The 27,790-nt window shown below is 44.7% G+C and overlaps 1 protein-coding gene and 1 pseudogene across 3 annotated transcripts in view; one reads left to right on the forward strand and one right to left on the reverse strand.

The window, feature by feature from the left end:
• The window catches only part of LOC119942542 (CREB binding protein), a 211,747-nt gene that overhangs the window by 110,843 nt on the left and 73,114 nt on the right, over nt 1–27,790 (reverse strand). For all 3 annotated transcript variants that reach the window (XM_038763376.1, XM_038763377.1, XM_038763375.1), the window contains exons 3-5: nt 23,556–23,732; nt 1,443–1,692; nt 804–917 (exon numbers count right to left, since the gene is read on the reverse strand). In XM_038763376.1, coding sequence (XP_038619304.1) covers nt 804–917; nt 1,443–1,692; nt 23,556–23,732 — 541 coding nt within the window. The remainder of the gene's footprint in view (nt 1–803; nt 918–1,442; nt 1,693–23,555; nt 23,733–27,790) is intronic.
• On the forward strand, nt 10,126–10,274 carry LOC119943010 (annotated as a pseudogene).

Genomic DNA, 27,790 nt, shown 5'->3' on the forward strand with positions numbered 1-27,790 from the left:
GCTACTCCCCTATACACAGCAGTTAGGAATCTACAAGAAGTGAGGAGAATGGAAATATTTTCAAGGAGAAATTCCGACCTGCCCCTGGCAAGCGCAGCTCACAGAAAAGTACCCACCTGGAACAGGCACAATCCAAGCGTTTTCTATGCCTCACTGAGATGACCAAAAAGAAAAAAAAGAGTAAACCCTTCAAAACAGATGTGGAAGTTAAGATATGACAATGAGGTGGGGATGTATCTGGAGAAGAAAAAGAAGAGGATGGGGGGCTGGGGAGGGGAGATTTTGAAGGTAAAAAGAAGTGAGGCAAGATTTGTATAGGGTCAAGGGATCCAACTGGAAAGAAAGGCAGGTAAATTTCTTCGGTTAGGGGGACAAGTGTGCATGAACCAAAAAGGCATTTGGCGAGGTGAATATATCTTTTCAGATGTCAGATTCTGATTGTGGTCAGCCTGGCATTAAGGAAACGGGGGAGGGATTGTTTATTTCAGCTTGGGTCTCTTGCTCAACTACTCTGACCTTTCTCGTTTTCATCACCCCAGACTATGGAATTCAAGTGTAGGAAGAAGAAATGCATGATTCATAGCAAATCTCATTTTAGAAGACTGCAGTGTCAAGGTGCATTCAGGAAGCTCAAAATTTGCTCTCCCTGCCTTGGGACTTTCTCCGGCTCCTAAGGTCACGGCACACCTGTCTTCACTGGAATTACCTTCCTGTAAACACAATCACTTCAATGTCTCCAGCTTGTCCTGCTGTATCGCTCTACTTCATAACCCGAGGCTCTTTTCCCCTCACTGTTTACTCACGTTGTTGATTTCGTTTGTCACTGGCATTTTTCAAAGGGAGGCAGACAGGACAGTCATGTCGCGTGCAGTTCTTCCAGTGGGAAATGATTTGTCGAGAAGATGCACAGTGGGCAACTACGACCAGAAAAACAACTACAGGTTATTTTCCTGTGCAAATCAAAGTTTCAGTACACCAGACTTTAAAAGACTAGCTTGTAGAGAGGAAGTGAAGAAATAAAGGCAGAAGTACACTGAAAGCCTCAACCACAGTCATGTTCAAAAGAAAAAAAAAAATCCTGTAGACCGAGGCAGCTTTGATCTGTGAGGATGGCGGAAGAAGGATTACAGCCAAACACAGTGCATGGACTTCTACAGTGAACTTGTAGAAAAAAAATAATTAACTGTGGTCTGGAAAAAAGGGTGAATCATCTTACTTCCCAAGAGGCAGAGTGCACCAAGGGCCCTCAGTCGCTTGGTGTGAAAGTTTGAAGATACAAAAAACACAGTTATCTGGGGTCAAAACCGGGAAACCGAGCACTGTGGTCACAACAGAGAAAGAACAAACACAGTTCCACAAAAAGCGGAGAACAACTTTAAAGAATTATAACGTATTTCACATTAACACCCCCTGCCACTTGGATACGAGTAAAAAGCACATACCTTGACAAGCTTTCCCGGCCTGGCAGTGCGTCATGTGATTCAGGACGTTCTTCATTGTTCGACAGTGCGGGAGAGAGCAGGCCCGCACCTCTCCGTTAGCTTGTTCTCGTCTCTGACACTTATGAGCGTGAAGCAGTAGAACCAGCTGCTGCTGTATCAGTTTGCGTTTCTCAGGATCTGCAGTAGGTCCAGTTGCCATCGCCTGTGTTGGTACAATTCCCACCTGTTGCACCGGGGTTTGCATCTGAGACTGGGATTGAAAAGAAATGAAAAATCGACTGTTAACTTAGATGGTTCCTGGCCTTTTACGATCGTTTTGAGGATTTAAATAAAGCAATATCCCTAGGTAGTTTTGCAAACCTTGTCTACCTTGGCAAGTTCGTTGATTCATTCATTCAATCGTATTTATTGTGCGCTTACTGTGAGCAGAGCGCTGTGCTAAGCGCTTGGGAAAGTACAATACAACAATAAACAGCGACATTCCCTGCCCACAAAGAGCTTCCTCTTGCAGCGTGCCCTAGTGCTGAGCCTGACAGCCTGGGGACCTGGGTTCTAATCATCATCATCATCATCATCAATCGTATTTATTGAGCGCTTACTGTGTGCAGAGCACTGTACTAAGCGCTTGGGAAGTACAAGTTGGCAACATACAGAGACAGTCCCTACCCAGCAGTGGGCTCACAGTCTAAAAGGGGGAGACAGAGAACAAAACCAACTTGCCTGCTGTGGAACCTTGGACAAATCTCTTCTCTGTGCCACAGTTTCCTCATCTGTAAAATGGGGATTCAATACTTCGACTGGGAACCCCATGAGGTGTAGGGATTGGGTCCCACCTGATGATCTGGTATTCATTCATTCAATCGCATTTATTGAGCGCTTACTGTGTGCAGAGCACTGTACTAAGCGCTTGGGAAGTACAAGTCGGTAAAATATAGAGACGGTCCCTACCCAACAACGGGTTCACAGTCTAGAATCTCCCCCTGCGCTTAGTACACTGCTCGGAACATGGTAAGAGCTGAACGAATCCACAATTATTATTACTATTCGTCCATCAGCAACAGCCAGGAGGCTGGGTTCGCCTGCAGGTCCCACTTTCACGGGGTGGATTGAGTTGGGCGGCTCTCCAGAGACCCACCGGGAGGGTCCTGGAAGCATCATCATCATCATCATCAATCGCATTTATTGAGCGCTTACTGTGTGCAGAGCACTGTACTAAGCACTTGGGAAGTACAAATTGGCAACATATAGAGACAGTCCCTACCCAACAGTGGGCTCACAGTCTAAAAGGGGGAGACAGAGAACAAAACCAAACATACTAACAAAATAAAATAAATAGAATAGATATGTACAAGTAAAATAAATAAATAAATAGAGTAATAATAAATAGAGTAATAATAAATAAATAGAGTAATAGAAGCAGTCAGAGTGTGTGGGGCCCCGGTGTGAGGCAGTCAAGGGAGGTTTATGTTGCCATTGGAAGCCCAATAAGAAGGTCGACAACTCCTTTAAAGGGACTAAGATGAAATGAGTGAGTTCATTTCAAAACCTGCGACACTAAAGAAATATACCTGGTGATAAGTAGAAGTACCTTCATTTGGCTGAAGAAACTTAAACAGTAGGACAGAGTAACTTACCCACGCTTCTTCAATTTGGGGTATCTAACTCCTTCCATTTTTCATTTCTAGTCTAATCATCATCATCATCATCAATCGTATTTATTGAGCGCTTACTATGTGCAGAGCACTGTACTAAGCGCTTGGGAAGTACAAATTGGCAACATATAGAGACAGTCCCTATCCAACAGTGGGCTCACAGTCTAAAAGGGGCAGACAGAGAACAAAACCAAACATACTAACAAAATAAAATAAATAGAATAGATATGCACAAATAAAATGAATAAATAAATATTTATATTTATATAAATATTTATATAAATAAATAAATCAATATTCAATCAATCGATCATATTTATTGAGTGCTTAATGTATGCAGAGCACAGTACTAAGTGCTTGGGAGAGTACAATATAACAATTAGTAGAGATGATCCCTGCCCACAGTGAGAAGCAGCATGACCCAGTGGAAAGAGCCCAGGCCTGGGATTCAGAGGACCCCAGCTCTGCCACTTCTCTGCTGTGTGACCTTGAGCAAGTCACTTAACTTCTCTGTGCCTGAGTTTCCTCAACAGTAAAATGGAGATTTGATCCCCCTCCCTCCTACTTAGATTGTGAGCCCCATGTGGGACGGGCTCTCACTCTCTTCTAGGGCAGAGGACCCAGAGCCACTTTCTCTTTTGCAAAAGGCTGACGCAGCCTTACTGGATGGCTATTTACAGATAAGCCTGTCCTTTTCCAGTTTCCTCCAATAAAATCAACCAGAAGGGAGTGCAAGATTCTTCCAGATCACCTTCAGGATGAAGGCAAAAATATTAACCTGGATGTGTAGAGGAAGAGGAGGTGGCATGAATGGGAGAATCATACTCCCCTTATGTTCCCTTTCCTTTCAGGAAATTATAATTACAGTCATTGTCCTCCTCCGACCTCAGCTAGGGCTCATGGAAAGGATACCAAGGAGGGGTGGAAGATTCCCAATTCCTGAATGATTTGGGGGGAAGAGGAGGACGAAAGGAAAAAGCCAAGGGGTTGGGGTAAAGCTATGCCCAAGTCGTTGGGGGTGGATGGGGGAGAAAGGGGTGCTTCAATTCACAGGCAGAGACTTCACACATGCCCCACAGGCTACAATCGCCAAGAGAAAGCCTTTGGAAAGTCTTGAATTTTACCTCCGACTCTGGAGTTACCTAGCAAGCCAAGTATACTGCCAGAAGTGAATTTTGAGACACTGAGCAGTTTCTAATGCAGCCTATATGCAGGGCAGGCTGGGCTTTTATTGTGCAGTGCCCTTTCAGGACTGCTGTCATTATCAACTCCATCAATCCTTTCTCTATTACTGCACAGGTCAGATCTTGGAAGAAGTTAAGAAGCAGTGTGTCTAATGGGTAGAGCACAGCACAGGGAGACCTGGGTTCTAATCCGAGATCAGCCACTAGCATGCTGTGTGACCTGGGGCACGCCATTTAACTCTCTGTACTTCAGTTTCCTCATTTATAAAATGGAACTAAATATCTGTTCTTCCTCTTAGATTGTACGCCTCATGTGGGACAGGGACTGAGTCTGACCTATCTTGTACCTACCCTAATGTTCAGGACAGTGATTGGCACATAGTAAGCACTTAAATACTACAATTCCTATTGTTATTATTAACTTAGCAGGTGCACGCAGAGAAGCAGCAGGGCTCAGTGGAAAGAGCACGGGCTTTGCAGTCAGTGGTCATGGGTTCAAATCTCAGCTCCACCAATTGTCAGCTGTGTGACCTTGGGCAAGCCACTTAACTTCTCTGGGCCTCAGTTACCTCATCTGTAAAATGGGGGTTTACTGTGAGCCCTCCGTGGGACAACCTGATCACCTTGTACCCCTCCCAGCACTTAGAACAGTGCTTTGCACATAGTAAGTGCTTCAAAAATGCCATTTAAAAAAAAAGCCCACAGAAATCAAATAACTGATCCTATGCCAAAGGCTGGTATTATTCTTTCATTCAATCGTATTTATTGAGCACTACTGTGTACAAAGTACTGTATTAAGCACTTGGGAGAGGAGAATACAACAAGCAGATACACTCCTTGCCCAGAGTGAGCTCACAGTCTAAAGGGGGAAGGAGGCAAGAGTATGTAGGGACCGTCTCTATATGCTGCCGACTTGTACTTCCCAAGCACTTAGCACAGTGCTCTGCACACAGTAAGTGCTCAATAAAAAGGAAGGAAGGAAAGGAAAGGAAGGAAGGAAAGGAAGGAAAGGAAGGAAGGGAGGGAAGGGAGGGAAGGAAGGGAAGGAAGGGAAGGAAGGCAGCAACAATTAGTCCTGTTCTCTTCCCCAGCCACAGAACAGAGCAAAATCCAACTGGCTTGAATTGTAGTCCTATCTTGAGGTGTGTAGAAGCAAGACTAATTTAGGGTCACTGGAAGGCTCTTTGAAGGTGCATTTATTCTTTCAATCGTATTTATAGAGCACTTATTGTGTACAGAGCACTGTACTAAGCAATTGGGAGAGTACATTATAACAATAACGTTCTGAATGGCATCCCACAGGGATCAATCCTGGGGTTGGTTTAAAGAGCATGGAAGCGAGCAGATGAATAAATACGTCTGCTCAATATATATACGTCTGTATCAATATATATTGATATTTATAATCAATAAATACGATTGATGATGATGATGATGACGGGGTCAGAAGAACTGGTGCAGGGGATGGAGCTGAGAAACAAAAAAAGGAGGGACCTATCCTCATAGCTGGATAGGAAGCAGAACATATCAGGTTGAGGAAAGAGATCCGCTTCTGCCCATTAGGGTTAGGTGCAACCCAGGCCTCAGCTTTCACCTCAGTGATGTTTACTGAGAACTTAGGAGAAGCAGCACGGTGTACTGGATAGAGCCTAGGCATGGGACTCAGAAGGTCATGGGTTCTAATCCCGGCTCCACCACTTGTCTACTGTGTGACCGTGGGCAAGTCACTTCACTTCTCTGGGCCTCAGTTATCTCACCTGGAAAATGGGGAGTAAGACTGGGAGCCCCTCGTGGGACAACCTGACTACCTTGATCTCCCCTGGCGCTTAGGACAGTGCTTGGCACTTAGTAACAAATACCATGATTATTATTATTATTATTTATTTGTCCCCTGCCCCTAGTTTGAGGCTACTGTAGCTGCAACAATCCAAGCGGAGTTGCTTAGAGGCACACTATAAGAGGACTGGAGAAGCAATATGGCCTAGTGGATAGAGCCTGGGTGTTAGAAGGTCATGGGTTCTAAGTCCAGCTCTGCCAGTTGTCTGCTGTGTGACCTTGGGCAAGTCACTATACTTCGCTGTGCCTCAGTTCCTTCATCTGTAAAATGAGGGTTAAGACTGTGAGCCCTTTGTGGGACGAGGACTGTGTCCAACCCAATTATCTTGTATCTACCCCAGTGCTCAGAACATTGCCTGGCACAAAGTAAGCTTAACAAATGCCATAATTATTATGATTATTACTGAGGGCAGCCTCCTACAGCTTCTGATAGAAACATAAGTGTTTTATCCTGATGAGGTAAAATCGTTGTGACCATTAAACACTTCTACCAACTCTGTTGCACTGTACTCTCCCAAGAGCCTGGTACAGTGCTTTGCACATGGTAGAGGTTCAATAAATACCACTGATGATGATGATGGTCCACTCAGCCCAGCAATGGCAAAGTTCAGTTGTAGGATAGTGGGCGGTTGCTCTCCTTAATGCCTAGAAGCAGCGTGGCTCAATGGAAAGAGAACGGGCTTGGGAGTTGGAGGTCACGGGTTCAAATCCCGGCTCCACCAATTGTCAGCTGTGTGACTTTGGGCAACTTAACTTCTGTGTGCCTCAGTTATCTCAATCTGTAAAATGGGGATGAAGATTGGGAGCCCCACCTGGGACAACCCGATCACCTTATGCCCTCCCCAGTGGTTAGAACAGTGCTTTGCACATAGTAAGTGCTTAATAAATGCCATCATTATTATTATCATTACCCTCATGGATACAGATGTACCTTCTGTCACCCTTATTCAGCACACAGAACAGTGCTTGGCACATAGTAAGAACTTAATAAATGCCATCGTTATTATTATTACCTTCATGGCTACGAATATACCTTCTGTCACCCTTAACCTATTCAGCGCATAGAACAGTGCTTGGCACATAGTAAGCGCTTAACAATTACCATCATTATTATTATTGTTTCTCTAAATTAGAGCTGCACCTAAACCTGAGTGACCTGCAAAATTTGATCCCATTGCACAAAGGCAACTGTATGGTCGGGATGCCATTTGCTACCGTTCCTTCAGGACCGTAGACACAGAGTAATAATAAAAATTGTGGTATTTGTTAAGTGCCATACTAAGCGCTGGGGTGGATACAAGCAAAGTAGGCTGGACGCAACTCCTTGTCTCATATGAGGCTCACAGTCTCAATCCCCCTTTTACAGATGAGGTAACTGAGGCCCAGAGAAGTGAAGTCACTTGCCCAAGGTCCCACAGCACATAAGTGACATAGCCGGCATTTGAACCCATGACCTTCTCCAGAGGAAGCCCACAGCCTACACCTTTCGGGATACCTGGAGTTGTCAGAGATGAGTGTCCTTCTGATGCAGGCATAAATACTATCCTATTAAGTGCCTCCTTAGGGCCACTTGACTAAACTTCCACTGGCTGATCTTGAAGGATTCCTTGGGCCTCTTCATTAATGGGCAGAGGATAAGGAGGATGGTGCGGTATCACCCTAACTGTGCTTTCTTTTATGTGGGTTATGAGGTCCCTCCTTTTCTTTAAACCTTAGCTCAAGACTCACTTCCTTGGGGAAGTTTCCTTTAACTCCATCCACTTTCCAACCCACTAGTTCAGTGCCTCATTTCTCCCACTCACATTCATTCTTCTACTTCATATTTGTGGACCGAATATTTGCTTGACTCATTTCCCCTAAGAGACTTATGTCCTTTGAATGTATAAACCCTCTGAGTACTCAATACTTGGCGCGATACCTGGCAACCTTAGTATTGGGACCCCCGAGACAGACACTTACCCCTCACCCCTCTCCCAGTCATTGTTCCAGAAGGAGTGGACAAAAACCAGTGTACTTAGGATGAGGTGCCAAAATATGAATTTGTAAGTAACCTGAAATGTCCAGAAGGCTTGAGGCTGACAAGGAGTGCACATTATATTCACAAGGCTCCCTGAAGTTCAATTCATCTGGACACTTTAATACTGTCCTTGAGGGCAGAGACCATGTCTACCAACTGTATCATACCCTACCAGGCATAGTTAAGTGACCAATAAATGTCATTCAGTGATTGTGATTTTTTTGTGTTGCTTTTTTCAGTAATGCAAAAATTTACTGTTGAATCCTTCCAGATTTTTTCATTTTCAGTTCTTGAATTTTGATATTTATCTTCCCCTAGCCCCTTTAACCCCACTTGCTTTATCGCATGTATGTATGAATTTATAGACATAGATCAACCTGCCTTTGAGGTAGAGATGTTCTTTGAAACTTCCCCATCATACCATTCTGGGGCACTTTATGGTGCTCAGCATTCTAGACTTCACCTCAATGACCTCCTCCTGCCCTAGTAACCTGAGGCTAAGGAAGCATTAAAAGATACCCCACTGTATTTTTATGCTGTCCTGGGCCAATCCCATCCTATTTTACGCTACTTCCTCCATATGTTTTTGGTTTTTTAACTGTGATAATTTCTATATAACTGTTCCTAAGTAATAGGCCAAGCCTCCCTCTGGTGATTGGAGACTGGTATCATTACTGAAGGACTGCAGATGGGTCAATATGCCACCAAACGGCAACTGCCCCAAGTCGCCAAATGCCAGGACACAATAAAATTAAGTTTAAAATCCAGGCTCCCAATCTAAAAAAAAAAGAATCTGGTCGTTACCAGGCAAGAGGGGAGGCCTGATTTGTTTTTCTGGTATTTGTTAAGCACTTACTATGTGCCAGGCACTTTTCTAAGCGCTGGGGTAGATACAAGCTAATCAGGTTGGACACAATCCATGTCCCGCATGGAGCTCGCATGTGAGAGCTCACCTCCTCCAGGAGGCCTTCCCAGACTGAGCCCCTTCCTTCCTCTCCCCCTCATCCCCTTCTCCACCCCATCTTGCCTCCTTCCCTTCCCCACAGCACCTGTAAATATGTATATATGTTTGTACATATTTGTTACTCTATTTATTTTACTTGTACATATCTATTCTATTTTATTTTGTTAGTATGTTTGGTTTTGTTCTCTGTCTCCCCCTTTTAGACTGTGAGCCCAATGTTGGGTAGGGACTGTCTCTATATGTTGCCAACTTGTACTTCCCAAGCGCTTAGTACAGTGCTCTGCACACGGTAAGCACTCAATAAATACGATTGATGATGATGATGATGATGATCATAGCCCCCTTTACCCTTTTATGTAGCAGTGCTCTATACAAAATTCCTGGAAAGAGTAGTGAACAAATAGAGTCTGACTCCCCCTCTAGATTGCAAGCTTGTTGTGGGCAAGGGAAAGTGCCTGTTAACTCTGTTGCACTGTACTTTCCCAAGTGCTTAGTGCAGTGCTCTGTACATAGTAAGCACTCAATAAAAGCATGGATTGATTGAGACACTGGAGAGGGACAAATATTTATTAAGCACCTACTTTGCTCAGAGCTTTGCACTGAGTGTCGGAAAAAAAAATACATAAGAGAAGATTAGATGTGGTGCCTGGCCCTCAGTGGTCTCACAATCTAAGAGTAAGGCAGGGGACAGGGGATGATTAAGGATGGGCGAAACAAACCCAAAAAGAATACGAAAGACAAGGAAGATCAACAATAGAGAAGCAAAGGGCTTCCAATGAGTCGGCAAGTCCAACAGTCACAGCCATGGCCACAATCACAACAGGAGCCATAAGCCTTCCCATCTCCCTGCTGGAGGAGGACAGGGTGAGGGGACTCCTCCCTCCATCAATCAATCAATCAATCAATCGTATTTATTGAGCACTTACTGTGTGCAGGGCACTGTACTAAGCGCTTGGGAAGTACAATCTCCATCTCTCTCATGCATGTTCTCTCCCCTGCCCAGCAGGCTTTGGGAGCCTGGTATGAGAGGACCGGCAGGGGAAATCCTGTGCTCACCATGGTGCTTTTCCCAAGGTGAGGTTCATCCCCTGTACTCAGAATGTGCTGATCCCTGCAATTTCTCCAAATGTGGAAAACTTGACTGCATAATTTGTGGTAGTGGGGGACTGTTATTCTTTTTTTTTAAGAGAGGTAGCATGGCCTAGTGGATCGAGCTCAGGCATGGGAGTCAGAAGGATCTGGGTTCTAATCCCAGCTCTGACCCTTGTCTGCTGTGTGGCGGTGAGCAAGTCACTTCAATTCCCTGTGCCTCAGTTATCTCATCTGGGGATTAAGACTGTGAGCCCCACATGGGACAGGGACTGTGTCCAACCCAATTAGCTTATATCTACCCAAGCACTTAGTACAGTGCCTGGCATGTAGAAAGCGCTTAAGTACCACACTATTGTTGCTGTTATTGACTGTGGACTAACACTGTCACTGACCCCTCCCCCTTCTGGGATAAGAGTCAATGTGTGTAGTGTGTGTGTGTGCGCGCGCGGGCAAGAAGAAACGGAGGCACTGGCAGCCTCTCTCCTTTGAGGCACGTCCCAGCAGACCAGTGTGAGAAGGTCGGAAGGACTGAAGACCAGAAAATCAGCAAGAAGGCGGATGCATCAGTCAACCTGGGATACGATGAGATGGGGTCATCTCGCCTTCACGATGCACCATGGGGTCAAATCCTCGGAGAGTCACAAACATGCAGGCCTCATCTCTCTCCACTCTGACTTCTTGAAATTAATAGAGGCTCTTCATGAGCAGGAGATAAGGAAAGAGTAATCCCAGAGGAGTGAGAATCAAGTTCTGGATTTTCCTTCAACCTCCCAATGAGAGGTCATGTGGCCACTCCACTGACTAACCAAGAAGGGCCACCAGTGGTAGTCATACTTCTCATTGACAAGTATTTTACTTTTGGGGCCCCAGGTGAGATTGCCACAATACACATCCAGTGGGTTTAGCAGGCATCAGACCAATCTTGCAAATCAAGAAATTATAACAGCTATTATATCTACTACATTGTTTCTTTTATCCATCTATATTGAAAATATAAGTGAATGGGTAAATCACCTTGAGAAAACACTCTTCTCAGCAACTAGAGATGGAAAAAAAACTTAAGACACTCCCCCACCCCCCCCAAACCATTTTTCTTTCTAAACCCAAATCCCCTCGGCCCAGCACCCAAATATTTTTCAGATAAAAATTGTTCAGAATTGCTTCATGGAAATGCCTCCCCTTTCGTTTGTTTAGTATAGAGCTCAGCATATCATGGCTATCACGGAAAACAGACAGACCCCAGAATTAAAAAGCTATATAGGGCAATACTTGTTTTTCAAGCATATTCCTACTGCCAGTTTAACCATTAAGGAGGGAGCTATAGATTATGGAGTGATTTTTCAAGTTTCCATAGAAACTATATTTAAGAGTCGACATAAAGGCATTTGTTGTTTCCATAGAAACTATATAAACAGTTGCATTAGTCTTAATATAGAGGGATATTGAGCAACGAGTTATGTCTTCATCTTTCCTTTTACAAAGGGCAAATGCTACTTATGTAAACACAAAACTACTCCTGTAGTTACTCGCTCCTCCTCACCAAGGCATCTTCATACTTCCAGGAAGAAGAGTCCTTAATTTCCACTGAGATGACAAAAGTCATCATCTCTCTATTCTCAGTACACTCTAGCTCACACTCTGCTCCCCTCAAGCTGACCTACTCATTGAGCCTCTTTTTCACCTCTCTTGCTACCAACCTCTTGCTCATAGACTCCCTCCTACCTGGAGCTATCACCCATTTCACAGGGGTCAGATCCACTGCTCTTTCCAACTTCAAAGCCTTTCTGAAATCCTATCTCCTCTGGGAGGACTTCCCTGATTAATCTCTCACCTCTCCACTCTATATCCCTGCAACTTCACTTGAGGTGGAAGTGCCACTTCAACACTTCCATATCACCTAAAGGCTTGAGTAGTCAATTCCTCCCCCCCATTAGTTTCTCCTATCTGGAACTGATCCACACCTGTATTCACTGAGCATTCACTGTGAGCAGAGCACTGTACTAAATCCTTTTTTAAATGGTATTTATTAAGGGCTTACTATGTGGCAGGCACTGTACTAAGCTAATCGGATCAGACAGAGTCCATGTCCTACATGGAATTCACAGTCTTAATCTGACTCAGTGGAAAGAGCCCGGGCTTTGGAGTCAGAGGTCATGGGTTCAAATTCCGGCTCCGCCACATGTCTGCTGTGTGGCCTTGGGCAAGTCACTTAACTTCTCTGAGCCTCAGTTCCCTCATCTGGAAAATGGGGATTTAGACTGTGAGCCCCCTGTGGGACAACCTGACCACTTTGTTTCCCCCTCAGCGCTTAGAACAGTGCTTTGCACATAGTAAGCGCTTAACAAATACCATTATAAAATAAAAAATAAATAAAATCTCTATTTTATAGATGAGATAACCGAGGTACAGAGGAGTTAAGTCACGTCTGCTGGTAGACACCTTCCCTTTGTTCTCCAGACTAGACTGCAAACACCATGAGGGTAAGGATGTCTACATGCGCTGCCTAGAATTCCTCAACAACTCCTCTCTCCTCGACCCCCTCCAGTCTGGCTTCCGTCCCCTTCATTCCACGGAAACTGCCCTCTCAAAGGTCACCAATGACCTCCTGCTTGCCAAATCCAATGGCTCATATTCTGTCCTAATCCTCCTCGACCTCTCAGCTGCCTTTGACACTGTGGACCACCCCCTTCTCCTCAACACGCTATCTGACCTTGGCTTCACAGACTCCGTCCTCTCCTGGTTCTCCTCTTATCTCTCCGGTCGTTCTTTCTCAGTCTCTTTTGCAGGCTCCTCCTCCCCCTCCCATCCTCTTACTGTGGGGGTTCCCCAAGGTTCAGTGCTTGGTCCCCTTCTGTTCTCAATCTACACTCACTCCCTTGGTGACCTCATTCGCTCCCACGGCTTCAACTATCATCTCTACGCTGATGACACCCAGATCTACATCTCTGCCCCTGCTCTCTCCCCCTCCCTCCAGGCTCGCGTCTTCTCCTGCCTTCAGGACATCTCCATCTGGATGTCCGCCCGCCACCTAAAGCTCAACATGTCGAAGACTGAGCTCCTTGTCTTCCCTCCCAAACCTTGTCCTCTCCCTGACTTTCCCATCTCTGTTGACGGCACTACCATCCTTCCCGTCTCACAAGCCCGCAACCTTGGTGTCAACCTCGACTCCGCTCTCTCATTCACCCCTCACATCCAAGCCGGCACCAAAACCTGCCGGTCTCAGCTCCGCAACATTGCCAAGATCCGCCCTTTCCTCTCCATCCAAACTGCTACCCTGCTCATTCAAGCTCTCATCCTATCCCGTCTGGACTACTGCACCAGCCTTCTCTCTGATCTCCCATCCTCGTGTCTCTCTCCACTTCAATCCATACTTCATGCTGCTGCACGGATTATCTTTGTCCAGAAACGCTCTGGGCATATTACTCCCCTCCTCAAAAATCTCCAGTGGCTACCAATCAATCTGCGCATCAGGCAGAAACTCCTCACCCTGGGCTTCAAGGCTGTCCATCACCTCACCCCCTCCTACCTCACCTCCCTTCTCTCCTTCTCCAGCCCAGCCCGCACCCTCCGCTCCTCCGCCGCTAATCTCCTCACTGTACCTCATTCTCGCCTGTCCCGCCATCGACCCCCGGCCCACGTCATCCCCCGGGCCTGGAATGCCCTCCCTCTGCCCCTCCGCCAAGCTAGCTCTCTTCCTCCCTTCAAGGCCCTGCTGAGAGCTCACATCCTCCAGGAGGCCTTCCCAGACTGAGCCCCTTCCTTCCTCTCCCCCTCGTCCCCCTCTCCATCCCCCCATCTTACCTCCTTCCCTTCCCCACAGCACCTGTATATATGTATATATGGTTGTACATATTTATTACTCTATTTATTTATTTATTTATTTATTTATTTTACTTGTACATTTCTATCCTATTTATTTTATTTTGTTGGTATGTTTGGTTCTGTTCTCTGACTCCCCCTTTTAGACTGTGAGCCCACTGTTGGGTAGGGACTGTCTCTATGTGTTGCCAATTTGTACTTCCCAAGCGCTTAGTACAGTGCTCTGCACATAGTAAGCACTCAATAAATACGATTGGTTGATTGATTGATTATGGCTGCCAATTCTCCACAGCTATAAGAAGGAACGTTTGCCTTTCTTCCGACCACTGAAGGCCCCTGAACCCATCAGGCCATGAGGATAAAAGCTGCAATGCCCCCTCTACCCACCCCCCAATGGACAGCCAGCCACCCTGTCTCCCTGGGAATTGGATCCCCTCCCCACCACGGAGAAGCCTCCATCCTACTGTGCCTTCCCCGAAGGAGAGATAACAGTATCCACAGCCTGAGGCCTCCATAAAACCTCAGGAAGACTGGTGAGCCCACTGTTGGGTAGGGACTGTCTCTATGTGTTGCCAACTTGTACTTCCCAAGCGCTTAGTACAGCGCTCTGCACACAGTAAGTGCTCAATAAATACGATTGATGATGATGATGATGGTGGCTGCTACAGTGATAGCTGGGGTCACAGCTGGGCCTTGGACTTAAATTCTCCTCTGGATACAACACCCTGATGATTTGTCATTTAGAGAGAAGGTGGGTGTGTCTTTGTCTTTTATGCTGTTGTAATGTTTTACGGTTGTGGAGCAGCTTGGCCTAGTAGAAAAGAGCATAGGCCTGGGAGAGGGGCTGGGTTCTAATCCTGGCTCTGTCGCTTGACTGTGGTATGACTGTGGTATGTGGATTAGGACCTCCGACTCCCAAGCCAGGGTTCTTGCCATTAAGCCAAGCTCTAGCCCAATACTTTAGTAGAGTGCTTGGCACATACGACTCAATGAATGAATTGAATGGATAGTATTAAGTGCTTAACATGTGCCAAGCACTCTACTTGGCACAGTGCTTACTATGTGCAAAGCACTGTTACTAAGTGCTTGGAAAGTACAATTCGGCAACAAATACAGAATCCCTACCCAACGGGCTCACAGTCTAGAAGACTACTCCACTACTACTACACTTTTCCAAGCACTTAGTTCAGTGCTCTGCAAATTGAGCACATTCAGTGATCAATCAATACTATTGATTGATTGAAAACTGAGACCACAGACCCAGGCAGCCCATGTTTAGAGAAGGCAAAATCCAGCCCACCCAATCATTTGCTTCCTTTTCTATATTCCAACTGAGTAAGAAAGGTTTCTCAAATCCACTATCTTAATAGTCCAGGAAAATTTATTGGGATTTATGTCTGCTCCTACTCAACTGCTTACCAAGAAAAGTTATTAAGTGCATTCTAGAGGAAGACAGAGAGACCTGACAAGCAGTGGGAAATTACTGATTCTCGATTGTAAAGGGTAAATGAGGTGTCCATAATAATAATGATGATGATGAATGTATTCATTAAGCGCTTACTATGAGTCAAGCACTGATCTAAGCACTGGGGCGGATACAAGCTAATCAAGTTGGACAAGGTCCTTTGTCCTACATGGGGCTCACAGTCTTAATCCTCATTTTACAGATGAGGGAACTGAGGCACAGAGAAGTGAAATGACTCTTCCAAAGTCACACAGCAGATAAGTGGCCGAGTGATGATTAGAACCCAGGTCCTTCTGACTTCCACGCCCATCTAGGCTATGCTGCTTCCTCATCAAAGTCACTCTTTCCCTTCTTGTTCAGATGTCCACACAAATACCTTTGGATGGAAGAGAAACAATCTGACTCCCATAGGTGGGGTAGCCTAGCAACCACAGAGGCCACTCTTGTAGATGTTGGAGGTGGGGAAGGGAGGGGATGTCAAGGTATTAAAAATCAAGAATTCACACAACTCCCAAACATGAAACAAATAGGCGATTTGGGAATTTTTATTTCCTAAAAAGGTTTGGTACCAAAAGGGATGATCACAGTCATGCAAATCTGTTAATGACTTTTAAGAGCTGTTACAATATGACTGGGCTTTAGCATTCATTCTTTTATTTCTTTATTTTTATGGTGTTTGTTAAGCACTTACTACAGTACTAAGCACTGGGGGTGATACAAGCTAATTGGGTTGGACACAACCCACGCCAACAAGGGGCTCACCATCTTAATCCCCATTTTACAGATGAGGTATCTGAGGCCCAGAGAAGTAAAACGACTTGCCCTCTGTCACACAGCAGTCAAGCGGTGGAGCTGGAACTACAAGTTGGGACTTCACACACGTTAATCAATCAATCAATCAATCGTATTTATTGAGCGCTTACTGTGTGCAGAGCACTGTACTAAGCGCTTGGGAAGTACAAGTTGGCAACATATAGAGACAGTCCCTACCCAACAGTGGGCTCACAGTCTAAAAGGGGGAGACAGAGAACAAAACCAAACATACTAACAAAACTTTTGATTTGGTTTCCCATTCCTTTGGAATTCAGACATCGTTGGACAGTGCATTTACGGCTCGCAAAGACAAATCCAGTTACAGTTTTCAACGGGGTAGGGCTGATGAAAATTTTGGTTTGTGTGTAAGACTTCCCCATTTAGACTACCAGTAGCCCTGTATGGACTTTATTTGGGACCCTTAATTACTTGTGTTTTTGCATCTTCAAGAAGTTCCTCGATGACAACTCCATGACTACTGGCCACCTCCTACATGACAGCATGCCCTCTCAGACTAACTCCACATGACTCCAATTACTCCCAACACTCCAGGAAGACCATAACTTGCTTCAGTAGCTCTGTAAATATTAACCCACTTGTACTGTTGGCCTTTGAATCTATCTTGGTATGCTTCTATCATTTACATTTTGTTTACCTTTGCATTAATTCGGACTCCCTTATTAGCTTATATACTCAATGAAGGCAGGGCCTATGCATTATACTTCCCTCATAATGTCCCTCGGTGGTTACTGTACCACTCTACACACAGGGGTTTTTAATGAATGGAAGCGTTTCCTGGATTATCAGGTGCACAGCCTAACACCTTGATTGGTGCTATTTACAACTCAGTTTTACTCCCCTGCAAGAATGAACAACAAACTTGAATTTTACCAGAATGACCCACAGGATGGAATGGTTGCATAACAGCATCAGTTTCCATGAGGAAGGTCTGTTTTGGGGTTCTTTTTTTTGTTTTTAAAGAGGCAACCTTCTATCTTAGATGGTTATACACTTTCACCAGCCTGAATGCAGAGGACTAGAAATCAGGTGGACTTTTTCGAGGTTTCTTTTGTGAAACTACATTCTAAAACAGCAATCTTGTTTATGCAGCCATGGGCAAGGATAAGGACTCTGGGAGTTGGTATGATGGCTTCCAGAGCTCTGGTAAACACAGCAACTCAAACGGCTTTTAACTTCAACAGAAATCCTCACTTCGGTCACTAAGAAATTACTTTATAGCCATGATTGCACTCTCAAAGCCCAAACTTTTCTTTTTTTTCTTTTATGGTATTTGTTGAGTGCTTACTGTGAGTCAAGCACTGTTCTAAGCACTGGGGTAGATTCAAGGTAATCAGGTCAGACCCGGTTCCTGTCCCACATGAGGTGCACAGCCTAAGTAGGAGGGAGAATAGGTACTGAATCCCCATTTTGCAGTTGTAACAGGCCCAGAAAAATAAATGACTTGTCCAAGGTTAGCCAGGTCCTCTGGCTCCTAGGCCCGTGCCTTATCCACTACGCCACGCTGCTTCCCCAAGATAATGTTCATTCATTCAATCGTATTTATTGAGCGCTTACTGTGTGCAGAGCACTGTACTAAGCGCTTGGGAAGTACAAGTTGGCAACATATAGGGACGGTCCCTACCCAACAGTGGGCTCACAGTCTAAAAGGGGGAGACAGACAACAAAACAAAACATCTTAACAAGATAAAATAAAGAGAATAAATATGTACAAATAAAATAAATAGAGTAATAAATATTCACAAGACTGAGGACCATTTTGTGGAATCGACAGAACTGCAGATGAGAGCTAAGATCTTGAATGTGCCCTCCTATCTGGAACTTATTTTAGTGTCCGTCTTCCCTGCTAAAGTACAAATTTCTTGAGGCCAGGGATCATGTCTACTAAGTTTCCTGTATTCTTCCAAGTACTTATTAGTACAGGTCTCTGCCCACAGAAGGCACTCAAAAGCAGCTCAGATTCTAGGTGATCTTGGTGGTTTAGACTTTGCTCCCTCTTATCAGCCTTCCAGGGCTTGCTTTTCCTCCCTTCAGTTCACAGGTCAGACAGGCTCAAATGCAGTAAACAGTCCTGTACGGAAGGTTCCCATTATGAGTATTTCCCTGAGATAGGCTTGTGAGCAAGCTGCCTCGCTTCTTCCTTAGAAGGCCCTAAATTATATGTTGCTTGCTTGGAATTTTACAGAACTATCTGTTTCTTATTCAGTTCCACGGGTCCTGCGTTCTCTCAGATATAGGCAAAAAATTCCAACTGGGGTTCAAAACATTACCCAAGGTGATCTTGTATTCAAACCTGGGGAAACTAAAATAGAGGTAGATTCTTAAAATGAGAAGCAGCGTGGCTCAGTGGAAAGAGCCCGGGCTTTGGAGTCAGAGGTCATGGGTTCAAATCCCTGCTCCGCCACTTGTCAGCTGTTTGACTTCGGGCAAGTCACTTCACTTCTCTGGGCCTCAGTTACCTCATCTGTGAATGGGGATTAAGACTGTGAGCCCCCCGTGGGACAACTTGATCACCTTGTAACTTCTCCAGTGCTTAGAACAGTGCTTTGCACATAGTAAGCGCTTAATAAATGCCATTATTTTAGAGAAGCAGCGTAGCTCAGTGGAAAGAGCCCAGGCTTTGGAGTCAGAGGTCATGGGTTCAAATCCCGGCTCGGCCAATTGTCAGTTGTGTGGCCTTGGGCAAGTCACTTCACTTCTCTGTGCCTCAGTTCCCTCATCAGTAAAATGGGGATTAAGACTGTGAGCACCCCGTGGGACAACTTGATCTCTTTGTAACCTCCCCAGTGCTTAGAACAGTGCATTGCACATAGCAGGTGCTTAATACATGCCATTATTATTATTATTATTACAAAGGCACTTAATAAAATTTTCTTACGCTTGTGAATGTGATAACCCTCTAGAAAAATTTCCTCTCAATGATTCCAGCTAGGGAGAGGCTGGAAATAATCAGGAAACCAGAGCTGATCTTAATTTTATGGTTATCCATTTCTGGAGAAAATCTATCATTACAAAAGACAACCAGGATCAGAAAATCATACCAGAGGTGATCCCTTGAATTACAGACTGGTGAATTTTACTTCTATGCCTAGCAAATTGGCATGATCCACAATCAAGCAGAAGATCTAAGAACACTCAAGCCAACAGAATCGATTCAGGAAAAGGCAACCTAGTTCTTGAAAAATAAAATGCTGCTTCCCTAATCAGAGGCTGTTCTCTGAGATTGGAGGTGGGGAGGGGAAGAGGCAGGAAACAACTTGTAAACTCCTTGTGGATGGGGATATGTTTGCCAACTCTACTGTATTGTACTTTTCCAAGAGCTCAATAAAGTTATCTGCACATAGCACTCACTAAATACCACTCACTGACTAATGAAAAGTGGAGAACCAGTGGAATAACATACTTAGATTACCAAAAGGACTTTGATGAAGTTCCACATCCAAAGCTTTAAAAAAGTATCCTGTAGTAATGCGATTGGAGAAAATACTAATAATAATGAGGGTATTTGTTAAGCGCTTACTATGTGCAAAGCACTGTTCTAAGCGCTGGGGAGGTTACAAGGTGATCAGGTTGTCCCTTGGGGGGCTCACAGTTTTAATCCCCACTTTACAGATGAGGTAACTGAGGCACAGAGAAGTTACGTGACTTGCCCAAAGTCACACAGCTGACAGTTGGAAGCATGGGGTTTGAACCCATGACCTCTGACTCCAAAGCCCGTGCTCTTTCCACTGAGCCACGCTGCTTCTCGAATGCTATGTGGTGGTTAGAAAGCTGCCTACGAAGCAGCGTGGCTCCGTGGAAAGAGCACGGGTTTTGGAGTCAGAGGTCATGGGTTCAAATCCCATCTCCGCCAAATGTCAGCTGTGTGACTTTGGGCAAGTCACTTAACTTCTCTGTGCCTCAATCAATCATATTTATTGAGCGCTTACTGTGTGCAGAGCACTGTACTAAGCGCTTGGGAAGTGCAAGTTGGCAACATGTAGAGAAAGTCCCTACGCAACAGTGGGCTCAGTTACCTCATCTGTAAAATGGGGATGAAACCTGTGAGCCCTGCCGTGGGACAACCTGATTACCTTGTAATCTCCCCAGCACTTAGAACAGTGCTTTGCACATAGTAGGCACTTAACAAATACCATCATTATTATTATTATTAAAGAGGAAACAAAAGATAAGGATAAATTGCTACTTTTCATCCTGGAGAAGTATAAATTGAAGGGCCCTCCAGGGAAAATGATGATGATGATTAGAACAAGTTCTTACTATGTGGCAAGCACTTATTCTAAGCTCTGGGGTAGATGGAAGTTAATCAGGTTGGACACAGTCCAGGCTCTGTCCCACAAGGGGCTTACGATCTAAGAAAGGTGGTGAATGGGTATTTAACGCCCTCTTTATAGTTGAGAAAACCACGGCCCTAAGAAGTTAAGTGACTTGCCCCAGGTCACAAAGTAAGTAACTGGCAGCGCCAAGATTAGAACACAGGTCTTTTTACTCCCAAGCCCGTGCTTTTTCCACTAGGCCATGATGCCTCTCTAGGGACTGGTGCTACAACAGGTTTTGTTTAGCATACAATTCATAAACAATCTGGAAGGCAGAGAGCCCAGTGGAATCCTCACATTTTCCACGTCGTGAAAACCACACACATAACGCGGATAAACTGGAGGGAGAACTGGAGAAGCTTCCACTATCCCCAACTTCAAAGACAAAGATGGAAGAGGAGAATGAGAGAAGAGCAGCACCAAGACCTCTAAGTGGTTTTCATATCCTGGGAGAGTATTTGACATCAGTAGATCCAGAGTCTGGAAATCACTCAGTACACTGGGCTGCCCAATTCTCCTGTATCTAAAGGGTTGCGAAGATCAAGATCAAGTCCCCTGGGCCCAAGGTCTAAAGACACACTGCGATTTCTAGACACACTGCGATTCCTCGAGTGTGCAGTCAGTAATATTTTTCAGCAGCTGGCTCAGAATGATGATGATGATGATGGCATTTATTAAGCGCTTACTATGTGCAAAGCACTGTTCTAAGCGCTGGGGGAATACAAGGTGATGAGGTTGTCCCACGTGGGGCTCGCAGTCTTCATCCCCATTTTACAGATGAGGGAACTGAGACCCAGAGAAGTGAAGTGACGTGCCCAAAGTCACACAGTTGACAAGTGGCGGAGCCGGGATTTGAACCCATGACCTCTGACTCCAAAGCCCGGGCTCTTTCCCACTGAGCCACGCTGCCTCTAGGCATAGGGAAGCAGTGTGGCTTAATGGAAAGAGCACGAGTTTGGGAGTCAGAGGTTATAAATTCTAATCCCGGCTCCACTACTTATCAGCTGTGTGACTTTGGGCAAGTCACTTAACCTCTCTGGGCCTCAGTTACCTCATCTGTAAAATGGGGATTAAGACTGTGGGCCTTACATGGGACAACCTGATTACCTTGTATCTACTCCAGTGCTTAGAACAGTGCTTGGCACATAGTAAGCATTTAACAAATACCATTATTATTATTATTATTATTATTATTATTATAATCTAGCCAGCAGTGGAGAGTGAGATGTCTTAACAATGGCTGAAGTTGAATCTTCCACTTTTGTTTTTGAAGATGGAGATGACAGAACCATCTCTGAGTCCTTAAGCCTTCTTCTCAATGATCCAAAGGTTGCGAAAAGGCCTGCACAAGCACCATATTCCCTTCATTTTTTTTATGGTATATTTTAAGTGATTACTATGTGCCAAGCTCTATACTAAATGCTGGGGTAGATACAAGCTAATCAGGTTGGACACATTCCATGTCCCACATAGGTTCACCGTCTTAACCCTCATTTTACAGATGAGGTAACTGAGGCTTAAAGAAGTGAAGTGACTTGCCTAAATCACAAAGCAGACAAGTGGAGGAACTGGGATTAGAACCCAGGCCCTTTTAACTCCCAGACCCGTGCTTTATATACTAGGCCTCGCTGCTTCTTGTTTTATGCTCTCAGATCTCAGTGGCTATGCCACTGGATCTGGTGCTCTGCCATTTTTGATGGTTCTGACTGCTAAAGTGACTTCTTCTTTCACTCAATCAAATTTATTGAGCGCTTAACCGTGTGCAGAGCACCATGCTAAGCACTTGGAAAGTACAATTCAGCAATAGAGACAATCCCTGTCCACTCTGGGCTTACAGTGAAGAAGGGACATCTTCAACAGCTGGGACACATGCCATGACTTTGAAAGTTGAAAGGTTTTCTATGTTTTGAAGGGCTTCATCTTCAGTAGTAGAAGATGCGTTTGGGAGACCTGAATGTTGTCACCACCTCTTCGGGATCCCCCTCTTTGTCTGTGTCGAGGCCAGAGCCATTTTCATTCTTTAGAGGTGCTGTGTGTACAGGACCATGCAACTTCTCTAAAACTGTCTAGAGAAGTTCTAGTTTCAGTGACAAACTACAAGGCCACACATGAAGCACAAATTGGACGTTCAGAGCAGTCCTTCGTCCCCACACATTCCGTATATCCACTTCAGACTAGTTTTTTTGTTCAATAATCTTATCACATATATAACATTAGTTTCCTTCCATGTGGTACAAAGTGCTAGTCTTCACTCAGAGCGATGACTCTTTTTCTGCTCGCGCAGCCTTCTGATATTCCATGAGGTGAGGCTTATTTTGTTAGTTCTGGCACCACAAGTGGACTGCTCCCCTGTCACAGACTACTGGTCACCCCAGTTTTATTGGCGGAGGCAGACAATTTTTAAGGATACACTTTCTGTCCCTCCTCTCCAGGTGGAGTCAACAGTCCTTTCCTAAATAAAAGTGAGCTGCTCACACAATCAATCAATTGTATTTATTGAGCGCTTACTGTGTGCAGAGCACTGTACTAAGCGCTTGGGAAGTACAAGTCGGCAACACATAGAGACAGTCCCTACCCAACAGCGGGCTCACAGTCTAGAAGACTGTGATGTGAAGACACATCCAGAGTACTGCCAAATGGCATCGCTGCTTCTTCAGTGACCAGATGACCACTACCCCGAAGCACTGACTTGGGTAGGACTATTTTTTTTTTGGATAAAAAAGACGGGATCCTACCCCATCGATAGAACATGCCTAAGTTGTTTCTCATTAGGGTGATGGGTTGTGTTTAGTCATCGACACTCTCTTGCCCATGTTCTTAATTCACCAAATCACCTATGGTTTAAAGCCCCTCTCAAAATTCCTAATTTCCAACGACAGAGAAGCACACTTACCTGGCAGGGTCCAACCTAGTAATAAAAAGCTAATGGCAACTTACTATATTTGGCACGTTGGTAACCGAAGAATTCTTGATGTCAGAAGGAAAGGGAGGCAAGCTGTTCACCATGCCTGGTTTGCTTGGTAATTGGGGGTTGACTCCAGTGGCTCCCATCTGTTGCCCTCCAGTTTGACTAAAGGGTTGCCCAAATGGACTTGTGTTACCAGCCATTCCCATCTGGAACAAGAACATAGGAGATCCGTTATTAGAAGAGAAATGGCCTTGAAAAATTCAGCTCTGACCCAAATGCGGTAGTGATTTGCTTTCCAATCTCTGCTCTGTAACAACTAGGACCATGCTTCTTGCTTGGTGTGGTTTTTTTTTGTTTTTTTTTGGTTAAACAAACTGGGGGTAATTGGGGTGGGGGGGATGTTGGGGGCGGGAGGAGGGAGAGAAAGTCTCAGAAGTTCAAATAATTAAACAACTGAGCATAAGCAAAATGCAGACTACCAATGGCAGTGGGGACAAAGGGAGGAGTGAGGGAGAGCAAAAATGCTCTGGGGGGGGGGTTATAGCCAACCATTCTGGCATCTTAACCCCTCATTTGCCCACTACTCTCTTGGTTTCTTCCGTACCGACCACAGTGGAGGCATCAAGAGGCAGGCGTTCAGGGAAAGTGAAAGGGCAAATCATTCAAGAGCTTCAGGGACCTGAAAACTCTCTCAACTCTTGTCTGGTCAGAAGGAGGGATTCTTACTCTTGGCTCTGCTGATTCTTACCCTTGGCATTTAGTCACAATCAATTACCTTGGTGAATACCAGAATACAGCCAAACATAAACCCATCATCAGCCTCAAATACTCCCTTTTCCCAGGATACGTGAGTAGACTGGACATAAGTACTATTTCTACCCAGCTTTTTTTTCTTCCCTTGAAATAAACTCTAGTGCCTAGATTTTACTTCTGAAACTCTTGCTATAAAATCCTACGGTAGAAACACTCTTTGCCCCTGCGTCGGCGATGAGCCATCTCCCAGAATAAAGTTTGCCTAACTTGTCCTCTTTATGTCTAGCACCCCATTATATAAACACTACCGCTACACATTTAGGGTATCTTAAGGAGTATGCAGCCGGAGGGAATCTGGGGTACTCGGAACCCTGAAGATGAAATTCATTGCCCAGAGAAACGTCTCTATCACTATCATAATCGATGGTATTTATTGAGCACTTGCTATGTGCATAGCACTGTACTAAGCATTTGGGTGAGTACAATATAAGAGAGTTGGCAGACACATTCCCTACCCATAACCAGCGTACAGTCAGTCTAGACGGGGTGACAGACATTAATATAAATAAGTACTTTACAATATATAATTTATAGACATCTATAGCATGTGGGGATGAGGGTGGGGTGAATATCAAATGCCCAGAGGTCACAGATCCGAGTGCATAAACTACACAGAAGGGAAAGGGAACGGGGGAAAAGAGGGCTTAGTCAGGGAAGGACCCTTGGAGATGTAATCTTAGTATGGCTTTGAAGGTGGGGAGCATGGTGATCTAGCATATATAGAGGGAGGAAGTCATCTGCCTTGTCACTTCTCCTGCAATGATTGAAAATTAAACCCATTATGAGTCATTCTATGCAGATACATGTGGTCTGTGTCACCTACGGTTCATAACATAGTCCTCACAATACTATTTTCAAGAAAATTCCATTCTATGTTTTCCTCCTTGTTTCTCTCTCCTCAGTTTATTCCCTGAAGTGCAAACACCCTTTCCTGTCACCTATTAGACTTATGCATAAACTCACATGGCTTAATTCAGCCAACTGTCATGTATCAGCCACACAAAGGAGCGATCTGGTTTTCTAAACTTTGCCTAAATTACTATTGTCAACAGTTGTTTCTAAAATCTCTGTCTTGAAAAATGCATCATTATTCTAACAACTCTTCTTTAACTTATATGAATTGGAAGTTGAAATGCTTAGGGGGCGCAGGACTTGGACATAAAATGGGCAGACTGGGCTCATCAGATGAAGACTGTGAGCCCACTGTTGGGTAGGGACTGTCTCTATGTGTTGCCAATTTGCACTTCCCAAGCGCTTAGTACAGTGCTCTGCACATAGTAAGCGCTCAATAAATACGATTGATTGATTGATTGATTGATTGAAGACATCTTTACTATTCTGGAACAAGTGGATCAAAAGATGCGCAGGAATGCGCTGTGAGATTGAGTTACTGGAAATAATATCACAAGCAATAAAATCATGGAAGCATTTTGGAAGTTTCTAATCAGATCAACAACTGAAAGCAAAAAAAAATTGAAGAGAAAATGGTTCAGTTTCTTAGTAATTAAAAACAAAATTAGGATCAAGCACACATCATTAGTTCCAAGTTGCTAAATTCTCTGGTAAAATATTGTTCCTTACTCAAAAATGAGATTTTCCACAAACTGTCACTATCAAGCTGGAAGTTCACCTACTTGCCTCTGCCAATCTGCTTAATTTTTAAGTTGCTGAACTGCTTACTCCAATTTCTCACAAATTATCTAGTGAGAGTGAATGGGGAAGGACACGGCTGTGAGAGAAAAAAGTTCCTTATTTGTTGAGCTCCTCCATCTTCTCCAAAAAGAAATGGGATTTCACCATGAAAACACTTTCCTGCTTTTATACCTTTGCCGCTCAACAATTAAGGAAATGGCTTTAACAAGTTTTTACACTCCTTGGTTTGATTTTCATGTTTTGACATCAAATTCCATTCAGAGTAGGAGCAAGACCTCATCCCTTTTCTAGACCTTTCCAGTAGATACCCAATGCCTAAAATCCCAATGGCTATTCCAAGGAAGCAGTGTGGCCTAGTGGAAAGAGCATGGGCCGGGGATTTAGAAAACGTGGGTTCCAATCTTGGTTCTGTCACTTTGCTGGGTGACCTTGGGCATGTCACTTTACTTCTCTGGGCCTCCGGTACCTCAAAATAAGAAGTGTGATACTTGTTAAGCGCTTACTATGTGCCAAGTACTGTTCTAAGTGCTGGGGTAGATACAAGTTAATCAGGTTGGACACAGTCCCTATCCCACATGGGGCTCACACTCTTAATCCCCGCTTTACAAATGAGGTAACTGAGGCCCAGAGAAGTGAAGTGACTTGCCCAAGGTCACATAGCAGACATGTGGAGGAGTGGGAATTAGAACCGAGGTCCTTATGACTCTCTGGCCCCTGCTGTATCCACTATACCATACTGTTTATCATCTGTTTATCATACTGTTTATCATCCCCCTCCTCCCCCTCTCCACCCCACAGAACCTGTATATATGTATATATGTTTGTACGTATTATTACTCTATTTATTTATTTATTTTACTTGCACATATCTATTCTATTTATTTTATTTTGTTAATAGGTTTTGTTTTGTTCTCTGTCTCCCCCTTCTAGACTGTGAGCCCACTGTTGGGTAGGGACCATCTCTATATGTTGCCAACTTGTACTTCCCAGGCGCTTAGTACAGTGCTCTGCACACAGTAAGCGCTCAATAAATATGATTGATTGATTGATCTGTAAAAGGATTAAGATTGTGAGGCCCAGGTGGGACAGACTGTGAGAAACCTAATTAGCTTGTATCTACCCCAGCAATAAGTACAGTGCCCAGCACAAAGTAAGCACTTAATGAATACCATTAAAAAATAAAATAATGTAAAATTCAGGGAGCCAGCAATGTTCCTTGGAGCAGTCATCGATCGATCCAGGTCTCTGGAGCTCCTGCAGGAACACACAGGGAGAAATCAACCAGAAGGAGCACTGCAGGAGCTCCAGAGACCTGGATGCATCTCCCTGCGCTCTCCCTCCCCTGCCTGTGCCACTTCTTTGTCCACCAGAAAAAGCTGTTGTCCTCTTGTGACAATCTCCAGGCCTCTGGGGCTGAGACCTACGCCAGAAATGGCATCCCAGGAGTCGTGAGGCCCGGAATTGCTTATCCCAGTGTTCCCAAGCCCTTCAGAGGTCATCTGGATAGGAGTATGAAAGAGCATGGGCCTGGCAGTTGGAGGACCTGGGTTCTAATCCTGGTTTCTGCCATTTGCTTGCTGTGTGACCTTGGGCAACTCCCAACTTCTCTGTGCCTCAGTTCCCTCAACCGCAAAATGGGCATTAAATATCTGTTCTCCCACCTATTTAGACTGTGAGCCCCATGAGGGGCAGGGACTGTGTCTGACCTAATTAACCAGTACCTACCCCAGCACTCGGAACAAGGTTTGACACACGGTAAGCACTTGAATACAAAAAAAAAAAAAAGCGCCCAGATCAA

Source organism: Tachyglossus aculeatus, chromosome 21 (assembly GCF_015852505.1).
Source record: "Tachyglossus aculeatus isolate mTacAcu1 chromosome 21, mTacAcu1.pri, whole genome shotgun sequence".
Classification (NCBI taxonomy): domain Eukaryota; kingdom Metazoa; phylum Chordata; class Mammalia; order Monotremata; family Tachyglossidae; genus Tachyglossus; species Tachyglossus aculeatus.